The sequence below is a fragment of the Panthera leo genome, chromosome B4 (genome assembly GCF_018350215.1).
Source record: "Panthera leo isolate Ple1 chromosome B4, P.leo_Ple1_pat1.1, whole genome shotgun sequence".
Taxonomy (NCBI): domain Eukaryota; kingdom Metazoa; phylum Chordata; class Mammalia; order Carnivora; family Felidae; genus Panthera; species Panthera leo.
Genome location: NC_056685.1, coordinates 70890518 through 70902876, shown reverse-complemented (window position 1 = coordinate 70902876; position 12359 = coordinate 70890518). Strand labels below are relative to the sequence as shown.

Below are 12359 nucleotides of genomic sequence, written 5' to 3'. Positions count from 1 at the left end.
GGTGGAAAACACACCCAAACTGGGTCAACATCAGGCTCTTTTCTGAGAGTTTAAACTTAGGACCAAGAGAGTCAGGCCAGTCTCTCTGAGTAGATATAAAGTGATCTTTAATGTGAACACAGAATAAAATAGATATGTTAGAGAAATTGTCACAAAGAATATCCTGATAGAATTCAAGCCCCTGGTTTCATTTATCCCAATTACCAAAATGAATTTTATCCTTGATCTTTGAGAATCAGCTCAGTACCCTTATAGTAAATTACCTTTTTTTTAGCTTGAACTATTTTAGTGTTTTTTTCTTGTCTATTGCTTACTATCAAAGGATTCTGTGCTAATCTACTGTTCTGTGGTTGAATAGGCTCAAAAATAAACATCCTCAAGCCAATGTTCAAAATAAAAACAAAAAAGGAAAGAAAAATGGTAAAAAAGTTAGAGTTGCCATTCTTATTCTCAGAATGAATAATATATGTAAATATATGAGCAATGGTTAAGTTACTTTAATGAACACATGGTATGACATGAAGGCAAACTCTTCATGATAACATACTTAGGTACTGTTTATGGGAAAAGAGCTATTTTCATGTCTTCTCTAAAAAGATTACACACACATTAATTTAGGCTCTAAAGCCATTCTTTGAAATTAAGTTTAGGACTAATTTTACCTCATGTTAATTTTCCTGAGGCCACAGAAAAGTACACCATTGGGCAAAGAGCAGCAGAAGAACCTAGCTCCAACAGCTCACAGCAAATTAAGGCTAGAGGGAAAACTAAAATGCATCCTAAACTGGCATTTAGACATAACAGGGCTCTATCTTGAAGAATAGAATTCAGTCATTATCAGCCTCACATTTCACGGGTACTTACCAAACAAACGTTGATGGAACAGAAATTTGCCAGCTATTAGTCCTATGAGAATGGCAAGTAGCCATAGAAGCACCTTCAGGATCCTCCAGCCAACTCCTCTAGGGTATTTATTCGTTACAAATGAAAAACAGTTTCCAACAACAATAACATTGGCTTCTGTTTGGCTATGAGAAACTGGGTCCTCGGCAAATATTAAGAAGTTAAAGAAGATCACCAAGTAAGCCACGATCAAGCGAGACCAGGGATGCTGGAAATAATAACGAAAGTCTTTACCCATCCTTCAAAACTTCAATTCCGTTGTTTACCTGTGTAAGAAAAGATACATAGGGTTAGAGCAGGAGAACAAATAGTCTCTCTTCCTATTATCTGTTCTGATTCGTAACAGCTCGATAAACAGGTATTTAGAAAAGATGCTACCAGGGGCTCCTGGGTGGCTCAGTGGGTTAAACGTCCAACTCCTGATTTCGGCTCAGGTCGTGATCTCACAGTTAATGAGATCAAGCCCCGAATCGGGCTCTGTGCTGACAGTAGAGCCGGCTTCAGATTCTGTGTCTCCCTCTATCTCTGCCCTCCGCAGCTTGCTCTGTCACTCTCTCTCTTTCTCTGTCAAAAAATAAATAAACATTTAAAAAAAAATTTTTTTAAAGATGCTACCTAGTCCTCTCATGATCCCAAGTCATGTCTGAGATTGAGGAAAGTAAATATTGTCCCTTCGCTGCCATCTAATCATACCTCTGACCACATGGGGGATGTGGAAAAGAAGGAGAATGAAACAGCAGGGGGAGAAGGGACATGAGAGGGCAGAAGAAGATTGTCTAAAATCGGGGTGGGGTGATGACTGAGATGACCTGTAGAGGTCACCTCAGGAGGAAATGCAGGGCAAAAACACAACACAATGCTTTTCCTCTTTTAGATTACTATTTTTAGGTTACAATCATAATATAGAGTCATTTAAAAAATGAAAGCAATGTAGAAGCAAACTGAGCACATAGGAGCAAAAAATAAACATCTTCCTCTGCCCCAATCCCTCTCCTCAGCATGATCCCTTAATAATCTGTACTCTCAGACCTTTTCCTATATGTTGTGTATGGACTTTTATACAAAGGTTCATAGACTAGTTGCCAAATAATTTCAACACAGAGTAAGTCTTATGAAATAGTTGAGTCTATAGTACAGTAGTGAGTTACATGCAGGAGGGACTGGACAGTTCTGCTTGTGGGAAGTGAGGAAAAAGGGGAAGACTGCACAGAGGACATACCCAAGTTCAGGGCTGAAGGATTAGTAGGAATTTTTCCCCAGTGGAGAAGGCAAGAATGCTCAATCTAGGCATTTGGAAAGGCACAGAGGCATTGCAAAATACATACTATGCCTCTATCTGTGGGTCCTAACCTCGAGGTGCATTGAGAGTAAAGAGCTTTCTTAAAACTCTTTTGTGCAGACCCCACTTCCAAAATCTTGCTCACCTCCTCCTTTCTCTTTGGGAGGCAGCCTGCCTATAAAGCACACAAGCCTGCATTAGATTCACCAAGACTGTGACGGGTTGTTATTAAGTCTGTCCAATTGTGGGATGCAGTTTTGGTGAACCCATTTGGTGCTCAGACTAAGCTATATCTCTATGATTTCAGCAACAAAGCTGAATAAAAGCTGAGATCAAAACATAACAATAAAACTGAATAAAAGCTGAGATCAAAACATAACAATAAAGGTAGTAATGTCACTGAAATCTGCCAATTCTTTTCTCTCCTTTCTCAATTTGTTTAGAACTGGGAGAAAAAAAAGGACCCTTACAAAGCCTACAGCATATGACATCCAGGCTCTGTGTTGGATGTCTACATGCATCATTAAATTATTTTTATCATAACAACCTTCTGAAATACTGTCATTATCATTCCCATCACCTCATTTTACAGGGAGGGAACTGAGGCTCACACAGATTATGTAACTGGCCCAAAGTCAGCCAGCAAAGCTCTTATCTGAGCCTCTGAAGTCAACTGTAGAGCCAAATCACCCAGTCAGTTCCAGGCATTTCCCCTGCCTTAGAAAGACACAGGGCCCAGCCCCAGGGATGTCATCCCTTGAATGCTTTCTGGAGACACACTCTTCTCCAGAGATGATTATATTAACTCTATAGAGTATACTTCTATACCCAGGCAAAAAATACATACGTGGAAGAATCCTTCACAAATCCTGAGCACTTTGGTAAATTGATAAATTTCCCATTGACAAATATTCACATTTCCACATGACTAAAAGCACAAAGATCAAGCCACAAGCCTGAAGTAACTCTAAGTCAATGGAAGACCTGAGAATAGAATCCCAGGCTCCCAAGTCCTGTCCAACACTCTGGGGTGATGGATATCAATCAAACCCACAATCTAAATTAATGAAGACTTGTCTTAACTATTTCAGAAAAGCAATGTAAACACACAAAAGGACTGGAAATATAACTCAGCAAAACAGATAGTCTCTGTGCCTTCTAAGCAATTTCAGGTCCCTCGTGATCTTTGTGAATACTCTGAAATGTCTGTTCCCAGGGGCTGCGGCTCAGACAACTTAGAAATGGCGACTGCACAAGGATTTTTTTTTCTTTTTATGTTTATTTTTGAGACAGCATGAGCAGGGAAGGGACAGAGAGAGAGGGAGACACAGAATCCCAAGCAGACTCTGGGCTCCGAGCTGCCAGCACAGAGTCCGACCCAGGGCTCAAATTCACGAACTGCAAGATCATGACCTGAGTGGAAGTAGGATGCTTAACCGACTGAGCTACCCAGGCACCCCAAGATTTTTTTTTCTAATGTGAGGTTCATCACCCAGTAAGTATAGCAGTAGTTGGTTATCACATGAAAGAGAGCAAAGTGGTGAAGAACAAAAATGAGCATCATGCATTTTCATGATATTCAGTATGCAAGGATGCCAGAATGAGTTGTCAATTCAATTTCATGCAATGTTTTTAGAAATGTCCAAAGACCACTATCACGAGAGACTACATAGAAATCATCTCAAGGCCAATGAGTCTTGAAGCAGGACTCACTCCTACATGCCCATCAGAACAGGGCATGAGTAACATCTATGAAGTTAAACAGGTTTCTAGGTTCCTTCTCTTACCAGTGCAGAATTCTCCTGTAGTTGCCCCATCACCTCCTTTCCCCCCACCCACATACAAGCAAGGCAGCAGGATTCAGAACACTGAATACATAGGATCTTGATTGTTTTTTGAATAAATGCTTTGTGAAGGGTTAGCATATACTTATTTTATCGTTGTTGTTTTTAACTTTAGAATCTTGTTTAGTGAGCTATGTAATGTCCACGTGCCCAAACTGAATTAGAACATTCAAAAAAGTTGGGAGACAGCTGTTCCTCTCCAGTATTTATATTATTTCAAGACAGAGAACTGTAGAGTTGAGCAACAATCCTGTACTTGCTGATCTGAACTCCCACAGGCATGCTATGAATGGTACCATCACCCCCAGGTTACACGTAAACAAAGATCAGAGTGGTTGCTGCCTATCCACATCCAGGAAGTGGAAGAGCCAGCATCTGAATCCAGATCCATTCCTAGCCCTTGATCTAATATATCATAAAGCTAGAAGTGTTTCTTCCAATAAATATTTCCCATCAGGTCTGCAGGCTAGTCTTTATTTCCACAAACAGATTCAGTGACTCACAGACCAGCTGAATTACTGGTCTATTTTATGCTAAACATGGCTGATATTTATTCTTGTTTCATATGCCAAAGCTGAAGTGAGGTCTTCCAGGGGGTCCCAAATTTCAAAACCTACATAATAACTTGAATGAAACTTCTACTTATCCCCACTTCCTGACTTCATCCACAAGGTCACCCAAAGCTTGCCTAGTCATCTCAGCCCTAGGCACCAGGTATGCAAAGCACCAAAACTGTTTTCACTTCTGTAGTTCACATAAAGCAATATGATCATTCAGTGACTCTAATGCTAATAATCCAGGATTGAAATGATTCAAACTGACTATGCTACACAGTATTCATAGTCTACAAACCCTTTTAATTTCTTTAAATTCAATTCTGCCAACAAAGCTGAGCTTTTATCTTAAATAAATGTGATCTATCTTAGGTCTTAGTATATTATAGTAAAATTATTGATTTATGTGTTTGTCTCCCTCACTGGGTCATAAGATCCTCAGTGAAGGGCTGTTCACTTCCAGGGCACAGCACGGGGACGGGCTCAAAGTGGGCAATCGATGGACATCTACTAGATGGGGAGGGGTGAGCAGTACACTTAGAAAGAAAAGCCTCCTTATTCTTCAGGCAAGATGAGGAGACACAGCAACCCGCCATTACCTTTCACTAACAAAAAAAAGGAGAAAAAAAGCACTGGAACCCCAAAATTGCCACGCTGACTCACCACTGATCCCACCCAACAACATCTCATTTTACACAGGTTCTGCATTATCATCATTATCACTAGGGCTAACATTGAATACTTAACCATATACCAGGACACTATGCTAATGAGCTTTACAAATTTTATTTAAATTGCACAGCAGCCCAATGAAGAAAATACTCTTATTTTTACAAATTTGAACCTGAAACCTACGAATTTGTAATTTGTACCAGATAACAAAATGGGTCTGGGCCAAAACCAGGTTACAAATCCAAGCCACTTGTCATTAACGCTCTACACCAAGCCTTCCCACGTAAAGGAAAAAATTCCAAAATCTTACCCATTACGTGTTGGTTAGGAAGTTTCTGATAATGAATCTGTGTGATATAAAAGATTCACAGTACTTCTAGGATGAATGAGTCTACTCATAGTATTCCAGCGGACCTGGCTAGCATGATCAGAAAGAATCGGGGTCACGTAACTGACTACAGGATTGCTTGAATTTTGTTCTTCTCTGAGCATCAAGTGTAAGTAGTTGAGTTGATCTGCTTGTTCTTTTGCAATGCATCACTGATGCTCATTCTGTGATTTGCCAACTATGCCTAAAAAGAACACATCTCTGAGAGCTAGATTAATCCACACCATTCACTTCCCTCTTGTAAGTAATGACATGATTAGGCAGATGTCGCTACCAATATCTTGGAAGCCTCTGCTTTTCCACATTATAGCAGTGATTGAAAAAGTTGGTTGGCTACAGGCTGGAACTTTACACTCTGATAATCCACAGGCCTCCAGTCATGGTTTCCAGCTCTAGATGGACTAATATTTATCATAGATATTAGGAATCCTATACATCTTACTACAAGTATTGTATTTTGGCTAATCTAAAGGCAAAGAATGGAGAGGTATTCAAAGGAAAAATGGGAAGGAGGTAAGGATACTCAAGTTGGGAGGGCACTGAACAAAGGCAGAGAAGAGACTTTCTTCTTCATCTGTAGGAGGTGCATCTGGAGTTCTGTGTGGCTGGAGCACAGAGTGCTTGAGGGCATCTTGTGAGAGGCAAGGATAATTTGGGGCCAATTCAAGGAACATACACAAAAGTGTTGTTGTGTATTTTACTGAATAGAGACCAGAGAATGAAAAGTTTCAGAACTGAAAAGTGATATAACTGACTAGAGCAGAATTTGGGAGAGAATTCTCTGTCAGCTTAGATCATGAAAACTTGGTATGAGGCATAATGAAAGTGGGGAAAATAAGTTTATAGGCAACTTCAACAGTTTAAGTAAAAGATAATCAGGTCGTGGACTACAACAAAATAGATCCGCCAAGAATCGTTGTAATAATCTGACTGAACCAGAGTACCCTGCCTCCATCACTTATTAGAGTCTTTACGAATAAAGGAAAACACTGAAGGAGGGTGAATTTCATTTTTCTCAGAAGGGACCCTGGCTCAGGCAACAGTTCTTGCATAATAACAAGTCTGATTAAGATGGAGTATACCCTTGGGGCGCCTGGCAGGGGCACCTGGATGGCTCAGTCGGTTAAGCGTCCGACTTTGGCTCAGTTCATGATCTCGCTGTTCATGAGTTCCAGCCCAGTGTCAGGCTCTGTGCTGACAGCTCAGAGCCTGAAGCCTGCTTCAGATTCTCCCTCTCTCTCTGTCCCTCCCCTGCTCATGCACTCTCTCTCTCTCTCTCTCTCTCTCAAAAATAAACATTAAAAATTTTTTTTAAAAAGATGGAGTTTACCCTTACATTTTTAAAAATTGGGGCGCCTGGGTAGCTTACTCGATTGGGCATCTGACTTCAACACAGGTCATGATCTCACGGTTTGTGAGTTCGAGCCCCGAGTCAGGCTCTGTGCTGACAACTCAGAGCCTGGAGCCTGCTTCAGATTCTGTGTCTCCCTCTCTCCCTCTACCCGTCCCCTGCTTGTACTCAGCTTCTCTCTGTCTCTCAAAAACAAATAAACATTATTTTATTAAAAAAATTTTTTTTTTAATTTACGGATGCATCTGGAAAAGTCCTTGATGAATTAATGCTCTACAAAAGACACTACTGGCCAGGTAGAGTACACTGAGTGCACAGTCCTGCGAATACAGGTCTCAGCATCTAGTAACACCTAACCAGGTAACATGCACAGGGCACTTCCATTGTGAAGGGCACCAGTCTAAAACAAAAAAAGAATCTCTCCAAGTTTTTTGAAGCTCCTTAGCATTTATGTCTGAAAATTCACCTGGAACCTCTCTTAGCTCTTATTAAAGGGCTTTGAAAAGATGACTGTGCCAAGAGTATAAACTGTAGCCCGGCACCTTGAATCCAATCTCTTGAAAAGTAATTTTTAAAAAGACTTCCAGTACTTTACTTTTTGTGGTATGCACTTTGTGACACATACAGCTGTACTTTGGGCCATTCTTGGCTGTATTAGTACAAGACAAAGGTAAAGGCTACAAGACAAAGAAGAGCCTCCTGTCTTCAATTACCCTAGTTCTAGCATAGTATTTAAAGTTCTTTGCAGTTCACAGAACACTGTTTACAATCATTTCATTTAATCCCTAGGATAACTGCTTTTAAAATTCTATGTCCAGGGGAGCCTAGGTGGCTCAGTTGGTTAAGTCCCCGACTGCATTCAGGTCATGACCTCACAGTTTGTGAGTTCAAGCCCGGCATCGGGCTCTGTGCTGACAACTCAAAGCCTGGAGCCTGCTTTGGATTCTGTGTCTCCCTCCCTCCTTGCCCCTCCCCTGCTCGCACTCTGTCTTTCTCTCTCTCTCAACAATAAATGAGCATTAAGAAAATAATAAAATAAATTAAAATAAAATAAAATAAAATAAAATAAAATAAAATTCTACCTCCAAAAGGCAGACACACGTTTAAAATTGTTTAATATTTTTTCCTTAAAAGATAAATAAGGATAGCAGCCTATATTTATATCACATTTTACCTTTTAGTGTTTTTAATGGGCAAAACCACACCATTAGAATGACACTAGAATGATTCAAAGGAATCAGGAGCATGAGTTTTTCAAAGGGCGGCCTGATGTGCTGGGAGGAATATGGTCCAGTTCTAACTGCTACTTACTAGCTCTGTGACCTTGGGCAAATCCCTAACCTCTTGGAGATTCCACTTCTTCGCCAGTAAAATCCCAGTAAAAGTACTTCACTCAGAGCACTGTAGTGAAGACCTAAGGAGATTTCATTTGCAAAGTGCCTCGTCATTTCCAGCCACTTCCTACCCTGAAGGCCACTGTTAAAATACAAACGAGTCTTGGTCATTCCCACTAATAATGAGCATGATGGTAATAGCACCTACACATTACACTTACAGAGTGATTTTTCATGTTATTCTCACCATTAAAGTATTTTTAATGCAACTGTACAAGGTGAAGGATGAATGCTATCCTTACTGTGCAAATATTGAAGTTGAGGCTCAGAAAGCTTAAGCTACTTGTCCAAAATCATATTTAGAAAGTGTTAATTCCATGATAACATTCATCATTCATTTGTTCAACATTTTACCAGTTGCTTATTTGTGCCAGGCACTGGCCTACCCATCAGGGTTGCTAACAGATGATACTCCTGTTGTTTTGCATCTTACAGTCTCACTGAGGGAAACAGACGTTAAACAGAAAAGAAAATAGATACATAATATTTTAAAAAGCTGTAAGGTGATGGAGGAAGTTACTGGGGAATGTCAGCAGGGAGGGAAATTAAAGCAGGCATCACTATACGGTGACATTTGGACAGAACCTCAAGGAAGGAAGGGAAGCAAGCAGGTATCTGGGAAAGAGGGACCCAGACACAGAGAACAAAACATTGCAAAAATCTGTGATGAGTGAATGATCAGCGCATTTAAGGAAGAGCAAAAAAGCTAGCGTGACTGGATAGAGTGTGGATGCAGGGGAGTGTGAAAGGAGATGGAGCCTGCAAGGTAGCATCCGATTGTGAGGTGGCCTTGAGTGATCTGGCCTTGAGGCCGTCCAATGCGTGTGGGCTTTCCCTTGTGTGATTCGGGAAACAGGAGACTGAGTGACACATGTGAGTTACATGCCAGAAGGGCCACATTTCTGTCTGGTGGCTGGAAATGTATGAACTTCTAGACATTTAAACGGAAGAGCTGATGACAGTTACGTGATGGATTGGATGTGGACAGGGCCTGGCAAAACCCAGACTGGAACTGCCATTTGCTGAGAGGAACACCACCGAAGCAGACATGGACAGCACAATAATCATTAACATTTCTTAGTGCTTTTTATATGTTAGGCAAGTACTTCTCATTCAGTACCTCAATTAGTCCTTATACCAGCCCTTTGGCTTTACCAATAAAGGAGTGGAGACTCAGAAAGGTTATAATCTGCCCAAGGTCATATAGGTACCAACCAGTGGAAACAGGAGAAGTACCTCTATGACCCCAAAGTCAATATTCTCAATAACTACTATGCTCCCTACACCGAGAAGTTCCAATGGGAAGGAAGCAGGGGCACTAGGAACCATTAAGTACTAGGTGATAACTTGTACCTAGTAGGCATTCAACAAATATTTGCTATTGAATTAATAAATGAAAAAAAAAATTATGTATCATGATGGGATAATGAACCAGCCTTGAGTAAGAAAAAAAAAAAAAAAAAACACTGAAGATTCCATTCCAGAGAGAACAAACTCTGGATAAGGGGATATTCAAGTCTATAAAAGGACACATGGCAGAAAAATGGAGAAACCAAATATACATTTGCCTGGACCAGCCCTAAGGTCTTGGTATATTATCCTGAAACGTTAGATGAAAGGCAGGCATGAGGAGATTACATATAGCATTCTACATAATGTGAATGCTTAACACAGGTTTTAAAAACACAAATCGCAATAATAACAGAACTAAGTTGGAACTTCTTGCTTTTGGTCCAATACCAGAGACCACACAGCCTTTTAAATAAAAAGCAACCTTTTAAGTCAATCAATGAAACCACCCTAAGTGACTTTTACATACATACCAGGATGGTATTTGTAGTACCCTTGCTAATTTAGAGGATCATATCCATAAATCCCTTCCTAGACTTTCTCTTCATATTGTTTTCAACCTTTAAGTGATTTTCTTTCCTTGTTCTTATCCTGCAGTCTTTGGGATAACAAAGTTCTAAACCATGCAAGTTTTTAAAACAGAGAAGCTGAAGCAAAGTAGGTCTGGAGTTCTCTCTAATTAACTTTTCATTAAAATGACAAAGTATTTATGAACACTTTCATGTCATAAAGTTGAAACATATTCACCATTTAATTCTTTAAAAATGCTTAGACCTCTTTTTAGCGATATCTGTTTATGATAAAGAATCTAAACAAACACCAAAGAAAATAATAGTTCAAGAATAAAGTAAAATTCATTCATATCTGAAATTATTTTTTAAATAGCTGGCAGTTTAAAGAAGCACATTAAATAAAATAGACAAGTATTGGTTTCTGAGCAAAGGATCAAATGGAGGTGGAATGGGAGTGGGTATAAACACCCAAGTTAAAATTTCAAAATCCATAATTGCTTTTAAACTACATAGATGGGGGGGGGGGGTGTTAGGAAGTGTAGGCATGGTAAAAAATTAAAAACTTTACAACAAAAATAGTTTTTACAGAGATTCTACTCTTCTTTATATTCAATAAATTGTAAGGAATGTTTTCTGAAGACAAAACTAAACCCTGAAATCTTCCTAGAAGTCCTTCTATGGATTTCAAACAGTATGTCATTTATAATGAGGGGTAAATATATGTGTTCAACAAACCCTTTTTTTTGGTTCATTAGACACACAAATACGAAAACAAGCATGTGATGTTTACTACCCTCTCTCACACCCATACACAGAGTTCATTGTTCCACAGAGGGTAGAATGAATAATGGTAGCCCAAGTGTTACCACATGGAACTACCACACTTGTGGGCCTATGGCATTTTCAAAAATAGGAATCGCCAGATAGCTTTCTTTAGCCACAATAAAGTTAGTAAACACTCAAGTTTTGGTTTTTTGTTTTGCTTTTATGGAGAACGCCCCAAAACAGCAACCTGTTAATTTAATTAACAAACAATACGTAGTGCTTCTCCAGCGCTCCCGTGCTAGCAATCAGCGAAGCGAGGAAAGTTCAAGGTCTGTCCTGGTAACCCTGGGAGCCCCGGAGTTCCAGGGTTCCTCGCCGACAGCCTTCCTCCTAGGAGTCTCGACTGCCCTTTCGCAAAAGGACCGGTGCATCCGTTACCGCCTCTTCCCACCCCCCACCCCCCACGCTTGACACTTTACCCTGCCTCCTGGCGTGCCATCCTCGGGAACCGAGGAAACGCGCCGGGGGAACTGGGGGACTGGGGGCCGCGGCCGCTTCCGCATTCGCGGGCAGGGACGAGGGGGCGGCCGGGCTAGCAGGGCTCCGCTGCGGCCGGCCCGAGCGGCTGGGGAGGCGCGCCCAGCGCCCGGGCCCGCGTACTCACCGGCTGGGGCCGCGCGGGCGCGGGGTGTCTGCAACACCGGAGAGCCGGGCGAGCACAGCCCTCCGCCGCGCCGGCGGCCTCGCTGGGAAGAGCGGCGAGACGGCCCGCCGGCGTCGCTGCCGCCGCTGCTGTCACCGAGCTATAAATACCGGCTCGGCCCACACTCGCCGCCGCCTACGCCGGGCGCCCTCCGCAAAGTCCGCCGGCCGCGGGCCGGGCAGCCGGGGCGCAAGGGCGACGGCGACGGCGCCGCGCAGGTGACCGCGATGGCTCCAGCTGTTCGGCAGCCTCCGCAGCTGGAGGCATGGCCTCCCGCCGCCGCCGCCCCCGCCCTCCCGCTCCCCTCCCGCCTGCGCCGCGGGCCGACTCCAGCCCGCGGGCCGCGCGCGCCGCGCCGAGCCCGCCCCGGCCGGGCCCGCCTCTGCAGAGCAGGAGTCTGCAGACCCAGGACCACTTGGGAAGCGGCGGAGGCGGGGGCGGGGTGGGAGTGGGGGTGGAGGGGGGGGGGGGGGGCGGTTGGCTTCAGCCTAGCGTGTCAGCAGCAGTCCCTTCGTCCTGGGGGAATCCGCAGACTTCTTGCAAAATCCACCATCCTGCAGGGAACCAATGAGATTCCCAGGTGGAATAGCCTCAAAGAAGTGCAAACTTTCTAATGCAGTCTCAGGTCATATAGAGCATCCTTT

At 42.4% G+C, this 12359-nt stretch overlaps 1 protein-coding gene across 3 annotated transcripts in view; it reads right to left on the bottom strand.

Moving 5' to 3' along the window:
• TMEM117 (transmembrane protein 117) overlaps nucleotides 1-12004 on the bottom strand; it is a 485771-nt gene extending 473767 nt beyond the window's left edge. For 2 of the 3 annotated variants that reach the window (XM_042946297.1, XM_042946299.1), the window contains exons 1-2: nucleotides 11677-12004; nucleotides 865-1169 (exon numbers count right to left, since the gene is read on the bottom strand). In XM_042946297.1, the coding sequence (XP_042802231.1) occupies nucleotides 865-1141 (277 nt within the window). In that variant the 5' untranslated portion in view covers nucleotides 1142-1169; nucleotides 11677-12004. Of the gene's footprint in view, nucleotides 1-864; nucleotides 1170-11491; nucleotides 11624-11676 lie in introns of those variants that run through there. The other variant, XM_042946298.1, reaches the window with a different exon arrangement.
• Between the last annotated feature and the right edge of the window lie 355 nt (nucleotides 12005-12359).